Source organism: Lipophrys pholis, assembly GCF_963383615.2.
Source record: "Lipophrys pholis genome assembly, chromosome: 1".
NCBI lineage: Eukaryota > Metazoa > Chordata > Actinopteri > Blenniiformes > Blenniidae > Lipophrys > Lipophrys pholis.
In genome coordinates, this window is record NC_137635.1 from 37,698,323 (window position 1) to 37,716,987 (window position 18,665).

An 18,665-nucleotide genomic window follows, 5' to 3' on the forward strand; every position below is an offset into this window, starting at 1 on the left:
CTTCCCAGGTGTGCCCTGTCAGGTTTAATAAGTGGGATTTCTTACCTTATAAATGGGGTTGGGACCATCAGTTGTGTTGTGCAGAAGTCAGGTGGATACACAGCTGATAGTCCTACTGAATAGACTGTTAGAATTGGTATTATGGCAAGAAAAAAGCAGCTAAGTAAAGAAAAACGAGTGGCCATCATTACTTTAAGAAATGAAGGTCAGTCAGTCCGAAAAATTTGGTAAAACTTTGAAAGTGTCCCCAAGTGCAGTCGCAAAAACCATCAAGCGCTACAAAGAAACTGGCTCACATGAGGACCGCCCCAGGAAAGGAAGACCAAGAGTCACCTCTGCTGCGGAGGATAAGTTCATCCGAGTCACCAGCCTCAGAAATGGCAGGTTAACAGCAGCTCAGATTAGAGACCAGGTCAATGCCACACAGAGTTCTAGCAGCAGACACATCTCTAGAACAACTGTTAAGAGGAGACTGTGTGAATCAGGCCTTCATGTTAGAATAGCTGCTAGGAAACCACTGCTAAGGACAGGCAACAAGCAGACGAGACTTGTTTGGGCTAAAGAACACAAGGAATGGACATTAGACCAGTGGAAATCTGTGCTTTGGTCTGATGAGTCCAAATTTGAGATCTTTGGTTCCAACCACTGTGTCTTTGTGCGACGCAGAAAAGGTGAACGGATGGACTCTACATGCCTGGTTCCCACCGTGAAGCATGGAGGAGGAGGTGTGATGGTGTGGGGGTGCTTTGCTGGTGACACTGTTGGGGATTTATTCAAAATTGAAGGCATACTGAACCAGCATGGCTACCACAGCATCTTGCAGCGGCATGCTATTCCATCCAGTTTGCGTTTAGTTGGACCATCATTTATTTTTCAACAGGACAATGACCCCAAACACACCTCCAGGCTGTGTAAGGGCTATTTGAACAAGAGGGAGAGTGATGGGGTGCTGCGCCAGATGACCTGGCCTCCACAGTCACCGGACCTGAACCCAATGGAGATGGTTTGGGGTGAGCTGGACTGCAGAGTGAAGGCAAAAGGGCCAACAAGTGCTAAGCATCTCTGGGAACTCCTTCAAGACTGTTGGAAGACCATTTCAGGTGACTACCTCTTGAAGCTCAACAAGAGAATGCCAAGAGTGTGCGAAGCAGTAATCAAAGCAAAAGGTGGCTACTTTGAAGAACCTAGAATATAAGGCGTGTTTTCAGTTGTTTCACACTTTTTTGTTAAGTATATAATTCCACATGTGTTAGTTCATAGTTTTGATGCCTTCAGTGTGAATCTACAATTTTCATAGTCATGAAAATAAAGAAAACTCTTTGAATGAGAAGGTGTGTCCAAACTTTTGGTCTGTACTGTATATGTATATATATAGCTATAAATCACTATTTGACTAGAATAAAAGCTTGCAGTCATTTGTGAGTCGGCCCTGAACCAACCCGCCTGATTGGGCAAAGATGTTGGAACTCAGCGACTCTCTAAAGCTGCACAGCTGGACAGCACAATGTCAACAGATGTAGGATTGACTAAGAACAATGTTTTCCCAGGTACGAGTCTTTTACAGAACCAGGCGGGGGCCAGCTGCAGCGGCAGGACCGCAGCAGACCACCTGCGTCTGGAGCGCATGTGAGTGGTGCAAGGCAGTCAGCTGAGCAAGGTCGCTCATGTGATGGTGAGTGGGCAGTAAAAACAATATGTTTTCGCTCCGTAAGCACCCTCCCTCCTCCGCCCCCTCTTCTTTTTCCCCTCCCTTCCTCTCTTAACCACATAGGTCTTTGTGTCCACCACGGTTAGGAACGCAGCAGAGAGGCACACCGAGCTCCACTTTCAAAGGCAAACCTCTGATGTGGCCTTTCTGATCTCTGCGTGGCTCTCTGACTCTCCGGTTACTCTCTCTCTCAACTTGGGAGTTTTTTTTTTAGCTGTTGTCTGCATCCTTTTTTATTTATTTTTTTACCCTTAGCGTGAGGTTGGCGTGTGTCATGAAAGCAGATTTGAGAGGTCAGAGAGAGGTGAGGAAAAGCAGCGGTATCCTGACAGCCCATCACACCACTCCTTGAAATTCAAAATCCCCCTTGATATACAGCATCTATCCATACACCCATCCCCCCCTCATTTTAGAGTCTTCCCCTCTTCTCCCCCCCAACCACCACCACCACCACCTCCTCCTCCTCGTGATGACATGTATGTGCTTATGGAAAACAGATGTTGCAATGGAAGATTCTGCAAGAGAGAAAAAACCCAAGTGTGAGGTTGTGTGGTACTTCATTAACAGACTGTAGGAGATGCTGGTAGGGCCAGGAGAGAGAGAGACTAAGGAGTTTTGGGGTCTTATAGGGTTTTTTTTTTCTTTCTTTGTGGTTTGAAGAGTTCAGACAGTGACTGTGTGCATATTCTGTTGTCAAAGCAGAGGAAAGGGGGGTTTCCTTGCAGCTGAAGCTCGGTCGGGACGAGGGTAGCCTCAACTTGTCAAGTCTGAATCAGCATCTTCTGCGATGGGGGTGTTTTCCTGAAGGGTTCGGGAAGTCATTCCATATGAGCCTTGGCTTTGGAACAAAAGTGGACTATATAGATTGTAAAATGTGGATTGTTCCAACTTCCTCGCACCTGCATCTCATTTACCCACACAATACCTTCCTCTGGCATTTCAAAGCGACCACTCCCACGGCACCACCACGCCCGATTTAAAGTGCAGACATTGTAAGATGTTTTTTCAAACGCAAGGCATGCATCTTTAAAATGATGCAGATTCAGCACTGAGGGGGCAAAAAAAATAAAAAATGGCTAAGAAAACTGAGATCACAACCCAAATGCCCACTGAGAGAAGGGGGGGAAAAAAAAAAAGGGAGATTGGGAGACCCAAAAATGTGTTTAAATAATGAGGGAAAGATATTTTCCACGCGTAGCTCCTTGTAGCTGAATGGATTAAGAATATGCAGACAAAATGGAAAAAAAGTATTAAGTATTAATCTTCCTCTCTCGCTGGCAGTGTTCCCCACAAATAAACTGCATGTGTTTGTGATCGCGGCCCAATCCTCCCATTTAAAAGGCAAAACAAGCCTCGGTAGACCTTTTTAAACAGCATTTTGACGTGTCATTGCAGGAAGCGACTATAAATTTAATGGATAACCCGAACAATGGCTGCATCCCATTTCGAGTATATCAGACAGTCTGTGGCGGTCCTGGCGTTGTACGGGCCAGCTCACCGGGCACAGATAACCCCTTCACCAAACTGAAGTGGAAAAGAGCGATTGGTAGTGTTATTAGTCGCATCTGTGTTTTCCACTTTAAAACATTTGCAACTCTCGCAGCAGTAATTCAGACTAATAGCTTAGTCTTAAAATTTCCCTTATCCTGCAGGCATATACATCCTGCATGTCGGTGGTGCTTTTAGGATTATTGCTTTGCTGTTGCGTCACGTGCGACAGCCGCCGGCGTGGTGCCGAAGAGACAAACTCCACACGCACCGGTGGCGTGTGGATTGGCTTTTGTTGTCACTTGAATCCATACGCACCAAATAAATCAGCCTCCCGCCCTGAACTAATAATTTGATTTAGAGGCCCACGCCCTCTAACAAATTACGCCCACCAATATTTCCCAGTGGGATGTCATACTTAATCACTCACACTGAACTATTCTGTACTTCCTACTTTTTTTTCTAAAATGTCATGGTTTTGTAGCGTTTCAAGGTCTGGGCTAATAACCATGAAGATATTCACACGTGTTGGTTAATTCGATTTTTTTTTTTTATTTATTCTCTTGTCAGCAGACAGGTTCCAAGCCTGTAAAGTGTCAAATTGAATATCCATCCATCTTCTGTACTCCTCTATCCAGTCCATTCCACCTGAGGCTGGAGTTGGTAAATATACACTTATTTGTTCTTTTCAGGGATGAGCATGGACACGTAAAATTATTCTATTATAATTATGACAATTTTCTTTATTCTGGACGCGCCTTTTTGAAAACAAGAATGCAAGCACAGCACAGCACAGCGTTTTCACCTCTCGCCGTGTCAGTGGAGTTTGAAGTGCGAGCGAGTTGGAGACTGGGGGCGGTGAGCCGCCCGTTCCTGTTTGTTATATTAAAGCTTGGTGTAGGACGTGGCCGCAGAGCAAATAGCCGATGCAAATGAAAACCATGTGTAACCTCCGTGTGTAATGACCACTCGCCAGCTTCCGCCTTCCTGCCACCCCGCATCCTTGTTACCAGGCAGAGCAGCAGCGGCTGGTCCATTGTTCATCAGACTTCCTCGCTCTGTTGGGAATTCGCGACGACAGTGTGAACGCTATTGTGAGAAACACTTGGCAAGAGACGGGACTTCCCCTGTCGGCGAGTGACTTTCATCAAGCTGCTCTCACGACTGACAGTCGGGGGGGAAACGTCCACCTCAGAAACAGAGGGCCTCCTGGTAGATATCCAAAATATACAAGCTAAACTCCAATGTGAGAACGCATTAAGCAAAAACTTCCAAGTCATTTAAATGACTATTATTTCTTAAAATGAAAATAGGTTGTCAACTCTGGTCTTTTAAATGCAAAAGTATGTTGCAAAAAATGTTTTTAACACTTAATGTGAGAAAACCGTTTGCGCGGGTCTTTCACAGTTAATGCTGTTAGCAGATGAGATCATCAGGTGATCTTTTTTTTAATAATTAGGGTATAAGTGTGTTAATTTTCAAAACAACTTGTAAGCACATGCACATATCCAGGAGTTTGGGATTTCCCTTGGCGATTTGATTTACGACAATTCAGGTAAATGATGTGACGCAAGAGATGATGTAACCCCGGTAAAGTTAAGGACACCATGAAGTAACCTGGATTAAGGACTCTGCTTTTCCATTCCACTTATTTGAGTGAAATGTGAGAGCAAGAGGAGCGGAGATGGCTGGAAGACGCCAGGGCATTGTGGTGTGGTCTTTTGTTGGGCCTCGTGCAAAAAAAAAGAAAAGAAAAAAAAAAAAAAGTCATTTTGCAGACAGCGAAGAAAAGATCTCTAGTTACACACAGAGAAGAGAAAGGAGAGGACTGTGGGGAAGAATTATGCTGAAGCGATTCTTTTTCTTTCTTTTTTTTCCACTCTGCAGAGTCAGCTGGGTAATAACATCAAACTGTGACCCACAGCTGAATGTCCGACTTCTGGAGGAGGAGGGGGGGGGGGGGGGGGGGGGGGGGGGTCACAGACTTGAGCGAAGCGAGGGAAGCGCTGTACACAGAGACCGAGAAAATCCACCAGTTGCAGAAAACAAACTGGATTAATAAAACGCCCCATAATGCTGGATTGTTCTTTCAAGATCCCTTTTTATTGTCCTTTACTTTGATGCAGGCACAAACGTGAATGAGACAAATCCACACAGGCTCCCATCCCCCACATCCCCTCGTGGCCGTGTCCCGCTGTGTGTCTGGCTCACATGATGCAGTTGGAATTCCAGATGTTGCTCATGGAATTCTGCTTCATCTCTGGCCTCCAAATGTGACTTAAAGCTCCTCACTCCTCCTTCATCTCCTTAGTCCCCCCCCCCCCCCCCCACCACCAGAAAAGAAAAGCCTCGTGACTTTTCTCTCTCTCTCTCTCTCTCTCTCTCTCTCTCTCTCTCTCTCTCCCCCCCAGCTTTTCAAAACACTGCAGCTAAGTGGAGACAAATGGGCGCCCTAAATCTTTTGGGCACAATAGGAAAATACCTCATCGTTTTTCATTGCGCGCAAACTCGTTAAAATCATCAGTTATCATAGAGGTGCTGACCTCCACCCACTCGCTCCCTCTTGCCGTCAGTCATCTTTACAGTGAGTCGAATGTCTGTGGCAGTTGTTCATTAGTGTGATCATTTGGGGGGTGAAGCTTGTTGTCTGAGCGTTTATTGGCTTGTGGTTGATGGGAGTGCACACATACACAGTATTGCACAAGCGAAGGCGTTCATATCTGCGCAAAAACATGCAAGACTGTGTGTCTTGCTCTACTTTTGAGGACCTGCTTTACCTACATTCATGCACTAAGTCAAGGATCTACTTTGACAACCAGATGAAAACTTTGTGCTTTATAGTAAAGAAGTGTTTTCCTGCCACTGTGCTTGTGGAGACTGTGGCGTTTGTTAGTATACAAACACACGCTCCCTCTCTCTATGAAGGTATACTTGAGATGTTTTCCTGCTGTACGGCAACGGGTTTATGCAATCATCTTCATCCCTGTTTCTACTTAAGCTTTGGACTCATTCTGTGCTTTCCGACCCAGTTTCCTGGCCTGCCAGTTTCCGAGCCCCAGCAACGCAGTGCGGTGCGGCCGGGGAGCAAGAAACCTGGAGGTCCAGGAATACTGGGGAAGACCGGATAGAGAAGAGATGGGATCAATACAGGTGGAAAAGGCAAAGATTGAGGTGAGATGATGACGTGAAAGAAGTGAATACTGGCAGTACTTAAGTTTTAATGGGAGTGAATGCATTGTTAGGTAGAAGCTGGCAAAAAGAGTACGTATTATGGAAATTATTAACTAAGTCAAAATCAAAGCAACAGAATAGCCTTTTAAAAATTACTTTATTTTGTGAGTAAGTTTTAAAATATAAGCGATCAGGTACACACACAATCTCACAAAGAAAGATGGATTGTTATTATCATCATCACTAGTATTATCATTGTTGCTTAACTGCTCAGCACCCCTAACCAATTCCACAGCATCGTGACTTAAAAGCTGTACAAAAGTAAGTACAATGACAAAAAGGAGTCATTTTCAGATCTTCAATTTATTTTCATTTGAAAAGAATTCAAGGTATAAAAAAAACAAAAAACAATCAAGTTTCAAGAGCACATAACCCCTTTTTCCCCCCATTCACTGTTCCCACAAATATAAAATTAAGGCCACTTTCAAAACTGTATGTCACTGTCCAGCAGGACTTTTTAATGACAATATACAAAAACATTCTTTACACAGAGAACAACAACAATAGTAATAGCCATAATAGTAATGACAACATCATTTATAATGTTAATCAATGCTAAAGACATTGAAGTACAAAAGGAAAAGGCACAAAACAGTTGCATTTATTGGTTAAATCTAATAGGAGGGTTTTTCATGCTTTGGAAGGATGTAAGCTGATGTTGTCTTTCCCTTTTTATGGGTCACACTGGCTCTGACATGACGCTTTACTGGAAGATCAAGAAACACAATGACATAGTCGTCGTGGTTTCGAAGTATGTGTGTTTAATGGGGAAGGGGGTGGAGGGGTGAACGATCAGACATGCCGTTTGCTTACTCAAAGAAACATGCTGGAATGGGCGTTGGGGGAAAAAAAAAAAAAAAAAAAGGCAGATTCAAAGTGGAAATTAACAGGGACGCAAACACGGACCACAAAAAAAAAAGAAAAAGGAAAAAGAAGAAGAAATAAAAATAAGACTTTGAAAAAGGCTAAAACAAACAGCAATGAGCTGGCGTCAGTGACCACAAAAAGAGAGGTAGAAACAGGACAGGAGAAAGAAAAAAAGAAAAACCGAAGGATGGAGTGGTTGGGAAACGAGGTCAAAAGGATCTGGCAGAGGTTCTAATGTTTAGAAGGCAAGTCAGGCAGTTTTCCTCTTTTGCTCTTTCTCATGGCTTCGCCCCTTTTTTCCCTCTCTGCTATCTGTTTGGAATGTTTTCTTCAGGTTTTCTTTCTTTTTCTCTCCCGTCCCCCCCTCTCTCTCTCTCTCTCTCTCTCTCTCTCTCTCTCTCTCTCTCTCTCTCTCTCTCTCTCTCGCTCTCTCTCTCCTGCTCCTCCTCCATCTAAACCTTATCCAGTAGAGATCGTTGGCAGTAGAGGAGTCGGCGTGGGGTACCGTACCGGCGGAAAAACACCAGGGCTGCCAGCGTAGCGATCACACACACTAGCAGGAACAATGGCACGACCACAGCTGCCGCTCCGCTGCCTTCCTCTGTCTTAATAATGGTCACGTCCACCTCCTCCTCTGTCTCCCTCTCTCGCTCCCTCTCCCTCTCTCGCTCCCTCTCTCTCTCCCGCTCCCTCTCTCTCTCCCTCTCCCTTTCTCTAGTTCTGTCATAATCCTCCCTGTCTCTGTCTCTCTCCCTCTCCCTCTCCCTTTCCCTCTCCCTCTCCCTCTCCCTTTCCCTCTCCCTCTCTCTCTCCTTGTCCCTCTCCTTGTCTTTATCGTGTCCGCCGCCGCCTCTTCCTCCATCCGTCTTGGGGTCTTCGTTGGGGCAGCCCATCCAGTCGCGCAGGGCTGATTTGGGGTATCCAGGCTCCACTTTCATCATCTGGTTGTTAAACTTCCAGTACTTGTTGGCTTTGTAGAAATATGTGTACGCTGAGGAGTGGGACAAAGTGAATGTGAAAAACAAACTCTCACAGACAACCGGGAGAACAGCGACTTGCAGCATCATGGAGGCGAGACGATCGGTAGCATTAGTCATTCTTACCTTGGTCTTTGCTCATGAAGGCTGCCTTGATGTTGTCAGGCACACCCTGCCAAACACTGACCGGCTTTGGGTAGCCATCATCAACCGTTCGGGACTCTTCGTTAAAACGATAATACCTGCGGGAGAAGTGATCAGAGAGAAAAGGTGAAGAAAAAGGAACAACCGAGTCTCGATTAAGAAAGAGCCCATAAAGAGTTTGAGACGGTGTGTTCCCTCTAAAGGTTTAGGTCATTCGTACACCACAAGTCATTAGTACAGTCGAGCTTCAATTCCTGCAGGCTTCGGTCCAAGTCAAGCTTATCAAGTCCCTGGTCTAGATCCAAACTTCAGACTTGGACTCTTCTTCACCCCTCCTAACCTTCCCTCTTCCTCAGTTTCAGCCAGCTCTTTCCTGCTGAGTCAACTCACAGGACCGACCACAAGCACATTGTTACTGCTACAGAAAAACAGCAGAATGAGTTGCATGAAGTTCTCCAAGACTCAGACAACGAGACGTCTGGGCTTCAAATGTTTGCTGTGCTGTAGGTGGCCGTGTAAACTTTATAATGACTAACTGCAACTTTTTCGTACCGATAATTCTAGTAAATATGGGAAGACCTCGAAAGCCTGACATTTTTCCTCAATGTTTATTTTTGAGGCCGACATGAATGCAGGTTTGTAGTTTAGGATAGGTGACTGAGCGCAACTGTTTGAACCTTATATGGTCAACATTTAAACAATTTTTCGGTGGTTGTGACGCAGGTTTCCTTGGACACATTAGTTTCTAACAGCATGCACGGTTTACAAAAAAAGATGATGGCTCACTTGTTTGCTCTGAAGTAAAAGGTCTGTCCAGTGGGAGTGTAGAAGAGAGCGGCGTCTATCCGATCTTTAGGAAGCCCGGTGCCGATTTCTTTAAGACTCTTGGGATAACCAGAGTCCAGGATAGACTCACTAAAGACCCAGTACCGATCCCCTATAGAGCCGAGAGGTGGAGAAGAGCAAAGAGACATAATAAGGCCACTGTACGGTAAAAAAAATTCAAATCATGATGGTGTTTTGTCGTTATATTGCAGTCACCTTTAAAGAAGGCAAATTTTCCATCTTCCCTTTCAAAAGCAGCAGTGACATGAGTGGGCAACCCTCTCCAGAAGTGACCAATCGGCATGGGATAACCATCCAACACATGGTTGTTACGTACTCGCCAGAACCACTTTTCCTAAACGGGACCAGAGAGGAGGAATTCTTAAGGAAAACTCTTTCACAATGGATTTTAAAACGGCGGGATCTCCAGTCCGGTTTACCTTGAATATAAACATTTCTCCTCTGAGGATTGCGATGGTGTCGAAGTGGCCGTCACAGATGTTGGGGCCGAAGTGGGGCTTGTCTGGTGAATATGTGGGATCAGGGTTGTTGTTGGGTGTACGCGGCGTTACTGGGGGCGGTTGGGGGCCTGATCCAGATCCTGTGACAAAGGGCAGATGACATTCCTTTAGTTAAGCAAACCTTGACTCAAAATTCACTATTTCTACTGATTGACCTGTCAGTTTGTGTGAAATCTGCTTGAAGGCAACAACCTAACCTGAACAAAACAGATCTTTTTTTTTATGTTAGATTTTTGTAGGGTACTTATGCTTGAAATATTTAAAAAAAGACAGATATACCACACAAAACACACCATATAGTTGCTGTATGCCTCTGCGGTCGTCATCAGGAAGAATGAAGGTGTCTGTATCCATCCACTGGTAGAAAGGAGCCATGATGGCCGAAGGGTCATTGGAGTGCTCAAGACCCAGAGCATGACCCAGCTCATGCACCGCCACAAGGAAGACGTCATTTCCTAGAACAATGTCAACACCACAACACAATTCAGTTTTGTTTTTTTTAAACTAATGAGAGCAAAGTGTGAAACATGACAAAGAGGTGCAGAGGAAAGGATCCGATTCGGTGTTTCCGCATTTAAAAGTGACTCAAATCCACACAAGATACCTGATGAGTCAGAAAATCAAAAATCAAATCGCCTGAAGATCATGTGAAGATGTGTTTGAATAAAAGAGCTGACACTGCAAATCTGTGCTTCAAAAACAAGCGTATTCACGGAAGGCGTTCACCGACTGAGTGTACTTACACAAGACTGGGCCTGTTGCGGCTCAGGTTTCTCTTGTGGCAGCAAAACACTGAACTTCGCTCTTCGAATTCAAGCATTTTTTGTGCCATCGCAATTCAGGTAATTACTAAGGTGTGTATATATATATATATTTATTTTTATAAAGGATCCCTAATACATGTTGGTTTTCAACACATCGCCTCACCTAACAGATCCCGGTTTCCAATCGTCCACGGTTCCGCTGCGTCAAAGTGGGTGTCTCCACCGATGCCGTTACTGGGGAAATAGGCATGCGCCAGGAAACCTCCCTCGCCATCAAATGGGCTGCTGTCACCGTGGAAACCCTCGGCGAAGAAGAGCATGATGTCGGCAAACTCCTCCACCTTGTCCCTGATGTAGCTGTAAGGGATTTCCCGGAAACGAAGCGGGGTGACGCTCTCCCACACCTTGAAGGCCTTCTTGATGGCCTCGTGGGTCTCGTACTCTCCCACTTTAGGGGTGTAGTTCTGTATACTAAACGTGGCGTAATTGTGTGTGTGGTGGGGGGTTGGGGGGGTGGGGGCGGGGGGAGAAAGATGGGGAGTTAATTTTCTGTTCTATCAAACCCCCGAGTCACGTTTGCTCAATATTTTGCGGACTTACGAGAAAGTGATTTCATTCTTTTGCCACTTGAGACCCTGAATGGCGTATCGCTTCCTTCTCAGGTTGGTCTTCAGCTCGGCACCGAACTTGTCTGGAACGCCGCAGCGCGGCCGCTTCATGGCCCTGCAGGACAAAAGGCACCGCCCATCTGAGCACGGCGGCAATTTTTGTTGCAGACTCGGTCCAGCCGTTTCGTCGTACTCACGTAATTGTGTTTTCGTCAAAGGTGCCAGTGATGGTGAGTCCGTAGAACCGCTGCATGGCAGCAACGGCTGAGGTGATGGAGTGAGGGGAGCGAAGACTGTGGGTCCTCAAGTCCCCCGGGGGCAGGTAGCCATACTGCTGCAGCCATGACTGCAGAGCAAAACAAAGCAGAAGAAAACAAACGAGAGAAGAATTAGTAACAGACGTCAAAACTCTTCACCTGCCAGCTGATGTTTGTTTTTACAGCAGGGCACAGGAACTACTTGGTACAATGTTGACAATCAGTTCCAGGGATTACAGGTCCAGAGTGGTTTTTTGGGGGGTTTATTTTTTTATGCGACTGCACAAAAACACATTCCTCGCCGACAGGGGAAAAGAAAAAAGCCTCTAAATAACTCTTGTGTGTTTTGGTATGTTGAATCCAGCAGGAGTAACATCAGCCTCAAACCACCTGGCCTGGCTCCATTTAATGACTGAATACAAAAGCTATTCAACCATCAACCCTGGATGCTCCAGACGGTGCGTGGGACATTTTTGATTAAGTCTAAGGTCACGTTTCAAGCGCATTGCTGACCTTGTGCTTCAAACAGGGACATTTCAGGTTTCAACAACAACAACCCTGGGAGGTAGAACCTGAACATGGAAATTCCCTCTGGAGGTAAAGATTAACTTGGGTTGCATCAGTGACGTTTCTCCGCAGCCGCTTGTGAGAAAACACAAACAGAAGTTGCCCCGAATTAAAGTCACAGAGTTTGTAAACCGACAAAATGCACATGAAAGCATTTTTTTTTTTTTTCTTCTAATCCGTGCTCGATGATGGTCACCGAGTTCTGCTGCGCTCCAGCCTCCTCGCTCTCCAGATAGGCTTGACCTTACTTTCCCCTGGAAACCCATTTCAGTGCGGTACTGGTTTGACATCTGGCCCGATGCCAGCGGCTTTGCTCCGCACCTCTCCCACGCAGCTTCTCCTGAACCCGTTCCCTCTCAAACTGCAGCCGAAAAATAACACTAAGCCTTTTGTGAGTGAAGAGGAAAACCAAGAGCACTTTGATATCGTGCTCCACACAGTTACTTTGTGTGCTTGTTAAGGATTTACAGTGGCGATGAAGCTGGACTGATCAGAGGAGATTTAGGAGATAAAGCTTGACGACACGCAGCTGAACATGATGTATAATTTGTTTTAAGTGAGTTTGGACTGGGGGGAAAAAAATAAATAGAAATTGTAGGTGAGTGTGCAGAGTAAGGGATTGAAAAAGAGAGAAAAAAAGAAAAGACAGGGAGTGGCCAAGGGTGAGACTGAGGCCTTGGGCAACCTCAGCCGATGTCTTCAGTCAAGCAGCAGCGTCAGTCGGTAATTTTACTGGGAATTTCTTGCCAGTGGCATCCAAACCTCAAAGTCAAACTCTTCCCCCACGTTCATGTCGCTGTCTTCGCCTCTTCACTCCACCCCCTTCTCCTCTAGTTCATCCCGCTCACTTATGGAAAACCCAGAGACTTAAGAGCAAATACTCCTGGGCGGCCACACCCTGAGCTGCTCGATTATTGCTGTGTACGGCCTATCTCGCCGCTAATAGCTATTAAATACAATAAGGCAGAAACTATTTTTAACTGCCTTGTTTCAGCATTTTCCATCTGAAAAAAACTCAAAGAACCGTCTGTGCGGACAAGGGCTTCCAGCCTCTGTGAATTCAGCCTGAATGCCTTGTATCTAGTCGTGTAGACGTCCTTGATGCTCATCCGACCTGGCCGAGGTGAGGCAGGAGTCAAATGGCAGCGTCGGCGTCCCCTGAAGGTCTAATCTCTCCCGTACTGTCTCTCTGGCTACATGGAGGTCTCACTGTTTAGACCTCACCCGCTGAACGAGCCCGCTCTGGTTCTGACTCACTCTCGGAGCTCCGGCAGACACAGAAAAGACTCAGTGTTTGACACGGTTACTGTACAGCCATTTGAGCAGGATAGAAAAGAGGTGGCGGTGATGAAGGTCAGTTGTTTCTGAAGGTTGTAAGTAAGAGTCCTACTGGTACTACTCATGTTTGTGCTTGTAAATGGAGATGGGTTTTTTTCCTTCATGTGGAAGTCAAAAAGCAAACTTCAGACTCCCCAGAATTGGATAAAACGCAGCATGTATGGAGGAAAGAAAAGAGTTTTTCAGGCTTATATCTCACTGTTTTCTCTTCTTTTTTCCCCCCACAGCTCGGTCAAAAGACTGCTGTTGAATTGACACTGAACACTTGTTTAAACTTTAAGACTTCCACACCTCCTTCATGAGTCCCTCAGGTGACTTGACAAAGTCTCATTCACCGTCTCGCCGGACTATTTTTGACCACACGAATGGGCCGGGTAACTAAAGGAGCAGCGGGATGAGGATGTGGCCTCTATTTACTGTGGCATAGAAGATGACGGTCCCACCAAAGACAGTCCTTTGATGAGCCTTGGTCGGCCTGGTAAAATGCTCTCGCATCATTCCGACAACTAGTTTTGGATTTTAATAAAATGTTGTTCATATAGGTCCAGATATAACCGTCATGTCAAGGCACTTTTGCAGAGAAAAGCTATTTGCACCAATAACAGTTGTTTAGACCAGTTCATTTTACCTCATTAATACACCCCTCATATGTATTTATTTAATTCTAGCCAAGTCCCAATTCACCACTGCAAAATATTAAAAATAAAGGTCATACTGAGAGATACAATGGCGTGTTCTACCGTCACTGTTTGATTTATTAAACCACAACTTGTGTGGAGTGGAAAGAATTTGGAGCCCATCACTAAATTCATGGAAAGTATTTTTTGTCATCATTTACAGGGAGCCCAACTCTTGTCACTCACTATTCAGTGACTGTATTGATTGTGCAGCACTTCTGTCAGGGTACAACTAATTTCGATTATTGTTGCCTTTTCATTTCTTTTTGTTAGATTTTGGGAATACAATACACGTGACTGCAATGCCTGCCTGGACAATGGATTATTCACCTGTGTGGTGCAAGCCCTGAGAATGAGACATACTGTATATTTTTTTCTCTATATTGATTTTCAGCATGATGAGTTTATTCATAGGCAATAAACCAACATAATCAATGTTTGTCCTTCCAAAGTCCCCCTGTTGTTACTAAAAGTTGCATCAGAGTGAAACGGCCTCAAACTGTGCAGTACCTAAACCTCTGTCATTGCTCACATACAGAGATGCTACTTTTTTTTTTTTCTTCTTCCTCTTCTTTTTTTATAATGGAAGACCTCCAAAACTCAAACAACGAGTGTTATGGATGTCACTAGGCAGGGCACTCTTTTTGCATAGGATGAGAAAAGGAGAATAAAGGATAGCGACTCAGTTGTTCCATTTGATGTAGGCCAATGGAAAGAAACCAGTCAACAGTGATGGGAGTCCAACTGAAGCATGCAGGGTATACGGCACACGCACACGCACACACACACACACACACACACACACACACACACACACACACACACACACACGCGCACACAGCTCCTCCTTAAACATCCACTCATTTTGTCCACAGAGCTGCAGGGTTATGGGCCATGTCATAAACTGATGAAATTATAACTCCCCCTTGACTCGCAACAGCTCATTATTGGCTTTGAGTGTCTGATTATGTGTGTCAGGGAGCTTGTGTGGGAAGTTGTATCCACTGTAATACTTTATTTTTCTGTCTTTCTGGTGTTTGATTGTTGGTTTGGTGTTGACACACATTCCGGGGACATTTATGACCTTTCCAGCCTCTCTGGCCAGTCGCCCCCTCAGCAACACGCGTAGATCACTTTCCGAGTGTGTGATCCTCCAGCTGCTTTCTAATAAACCTGGCTCACTTCAGCCAACACCAGCAAGACCATGGTGACACGAGCGTGGAAAAACACACTTATCTGCCAATGTCATTTAAGCTGTAAGTCAGTCCTGACCAAATCGCAATGGCAGGATTTTTGTTGGAGAAACTTCAGTAAATTCTGGCTCATTTTACATTTCCTTTATGAACACAAAATGAGGTAACGAGTATTACCTTATTTCCTGTAACACACCCCGTCTTTCCTTGAGGAAGCAGCCTTTAGGCCACCTACTCGTGATCACAACAATGGTTTGCCCTAAAAGCAAGAGCGGGCTCCTCCTTTGTTAATTCCTCTAAAGGACAAATGAATAGGACTGAAATATATTAAATATCACTAACTATGATGTAGAATTGCTGCTGGTTGTGTTTAGAATGCTAAGTTAAACTCAGTTATGTGAACCTAAAAACATGAGACCTTTACATTTTAACACCCTTACTTTGTACAGGAAATCTCATTAAGTTCATTTCAATCTGAATCCCACCAACAAAAACAAACTGCTGCAGTCAACAGTGATGCTTTTAAAACAAGCCAATAAATAGCTTACGCCTTGCTCGTCTTGTCAAACATTATTCGTCACTGACCAAAGTAGTAAAAGAATGATACATATAGCACTTTTATACAGGATGTGTGCATGACAACTGTGATTTACATCCTGCCCCATTAAACGGGATAACCGCTTCATTATCCTTCTTCTTTCCCCATGAGATTGCATCACTCCCGTTTCCACAATGCCTTCCTTTCTGGTCTGTAACAGCCTCCCCACTGTCCTCCCTGCCTTGCTTTCATCATCTCTTGTCACGGCCATTTGTCTTCCTCTAAAGTCAATGACTTCAACATGGAGACATTTCTTTGTATTTGAGAAGATATGCGTCCACATGGAGGATGACGTCTGCGTGCGTGTGTGTTTGTTCATTTGTTTGTGTGAGTTTGTTTGTGTGTTGTACGCAGGTGTTTGCTGACACGCCAGGGGTGTTAGAGTGGTGAAGCAGTCCGCTTCCTGCAGAGACCACAGGAAATGACTCGTGTGTCCACACAACCTCCTGATGTTTATCTCACCGGAAGAGGACCGCTTCACCAACACACAACCGCAGACCTAATAAATCTTTTGGATAATTAAAATGCAAACATCCCACTCAGACGTGAACTTGTGGGTTTGCAGAGACATCAGGAGATTCAAATATAGATATCGTTTTAAGTTAATGTGTAAAAACCCACCATGACCATAGTGATGCAGACAGTGCTGGCATTATTGTTAATGGTTTTGGTATAAAAAGCCTTTTCATATGACTCAAACTTTTTACAAAATTGTAAAAGAGTTTAAATGTAATTGCTTTGATTGCTACATTTGTCCTGCACGTTCAGCCTCATCTGATCTATGGCCCTCCAGAGAACTGCGTCATGTGGGACTGTAAATCTTTTGAATGTGGTTTTAGAGTCACATTATTGGCAACAATATATGAAGGACAGTTTATTTTCAATTTCGTATTTTCGGATTAAAGTCATATCAAGAATAAAAAAGAAATTAGGTTTAAATGTCAAAGCTGGCAGTCAAGCATGAATTTTAGGATCTTGATTTCCTTATCAAAATGTGTTCTTTGTTTCTGACATTTCAACTTATGAAAGTTATATAAAACCCCCTATCCTCGAAACATGTCAACTTTGGTTCTTTAACAATACTATCATCCTATAATCATTTTTCACCCTTCCATTCATTATGTGTCAATACAAAATACAATATTTGTCTTTGTTTAATAGCTTACATTAGAAACGGAATCGGAATAATCACAATAGCACTACTGACTGATTTTATTCTTGTCTGTTCAGTTGTGCTGTAAAATGTGAAGTTATTTTACTTGAAGAAGTACTTGACACTGTTTACATTTCACTTGAAAGTCTCCAGTCGAATGTAGGTCACTGAAGTAACACAACTCCATTTTCTTCCACTGACGCAGCTGGAGTTTTAATTCCTTTGGCCAGATGTAGGATACAGTGATCAGAAAGACTTTGGACGCCATTGTATGACCCCACATATTTCAGGATACTTTGATCTTGTGATCTCATTACACACATGCACACACACACACACACACACACACACACACACACACACACACACACACACACACACACACACACACACACACACACACACACATTTGGACACATACGATCAGAACATCACAGAAAGGCACAGATCAGACATGACTGTACAGAAAAAAACACACAAAAAAGAAGAAAAAAACGTTATGAGCTCAGACATTTTCTGATATGAGACAATGTTTAAATTAGGAAGCTTTAAAAGATACTGGGAGTCTTATGGGATTCATATGTGGTGTTTTTCCACATCTCTCAAGCATCTCCCCCAAGTCTGACCACTGCTGAGCTATAACTCAGGACAGATGTCAATAATTACATCTCCTCATCCCACTCAATAATGCACTACCCACAAATCTCAAACTTTTCATCCATTACCACAAAAAAGCCTCGTGTCTCTGCCTCCGATGACAATTCAAGCCAATGCATTACTCTTTGCTCACTCTAAGGCACTGCTGCTTTTGCCTTCTCAGCATTTCTCAGTGTTTTCATGGGCGCTATCATCATTATGGGCTGCTTCCTCTAACCCAGGGTCAAAGCCCGAGCTATACCCCTGCCTCAAAGAAGAAATATTGATATTACATACAAGACTAGATTCTTTGCAATCTGGTTTGACCTTTCTTACATTGTCAGCTGTTTTGATTTTATCCACAAATCCAGAATTATTTAATGCGTCCAATATAACTTAATTAAGCTGTTGTCGAAGCATCTCTTATCTCTCTACTAGGCATTCCCTTTCCTAGGTTTTATACAGCCCTTTGCAGCTTTTCTTCATCCTTCGATGTGTTCCTCACCTCTGGATTGACTTGTCGCTCCGTCGCTCCCTGCGCGCTCAGCTCCCACACCACCGCCAGCAGCAGCAGTCGGACCAGCGATTTCAGCTCTGGTGCCATCACACGATTATCGGGAGAGAAAAAAAAAAGTAACACAAAACCGCACCGCTCTCCCCGCAACTGTTCTCCCAATCTTTCCTGCGCTTTTCGTCAGAACATCATCTGCGAACAAGAGGAAATATCCAAGCGCGACCGAGAGCGCCTCTGCGCAGAGGACAAAGGTGTGGGCTTAAACTGTGCGTCTCTGCAAACTTCTCTTGGCTTTCCTAAACCATTACTGGTATTTGTCTACTTTGTGCATTCTCCCCGTACTTTGGTTGAGCCGGTAACCGACGGATCGGACTTTGCTGGAAGCCGGAAGTCTGAGATGGGCCTCTACAAGTCGTGCGTAATTTATGTCCAGATTCAGAATGCGGATTTGCCCCCAGTTGTCCCAGACGACTTTGTTCTCACTCCTCCTGCCCTCTCTTGTCTACCCTACAGTCGGTTTATTTTGCTCCCCGCTCCTCATCCCCTCTCTCCTCTCTGCAGACGTGGTAGTTTGATTCTCCCGAGAGACATTGAGCTGG

General features: G+C 44.6%; 1 protein-coding gene across 1 annotated transcript; it reads right to left on the minus strand.

Annotated features, from left to right (window-relative positions):
- Positions 1-6,507: 6,507 nt before the first annotated feature.
- mmp14b (matrix metallopeptidase 14b (membrane-inserted)) lies at positions 6,508-18,658 on the minus strand. Its single transcript, XM_080467676.1, has 10 exons — positions 18,058-18,658; positions 11,331-11,479; positions 11,126-11,248; positions 10,689-10,996; positions 10,055-10,216; positions 9,681-9,841; positions 9,457-9,595; positions 9,202-9,352; positions 8,398-8,513; positions 6,508-8,285 (listed from the first exon to the last, which is right to left on the minus strand). Exons 1-10 carry the CDS (start codon positions 18,154-18,156, stop codon positions 7,747-7,749), a joined length of 1,947 nt encoding a protein of 648 aa, XP_080323802.1. The 5' UTR covers positions 18,157-18,658; the 3' UTR covers positions 6,508-7,746.
- Between the last annotated feature and the right edge of the window lie 7 nt (positions 18,659-18,665).

Coding starts and splice junctions, on each gene's coding strand:
- mmp14b (XM_080467676.1), bottom strand. CDS start 18,156: ATGGCACCAGAGCTGAAATCGCTGGTCCGACTGCTGCTGCTGGCGGTG. Junction 10,997..11,125: donor AAGAATGAAATCACTTTCTC/GTAAGTCCGCAA, acceptor CGCCACGTTTAG/TATACAGAACTACACCCCTA. Junction 10,217..10,688: donor TGGAAACCGGGATCTGTTAG/GTGAGGCGATGT, acceptor ACATTGTTCTAG/GAAATGACGTCTTCCTTGTG.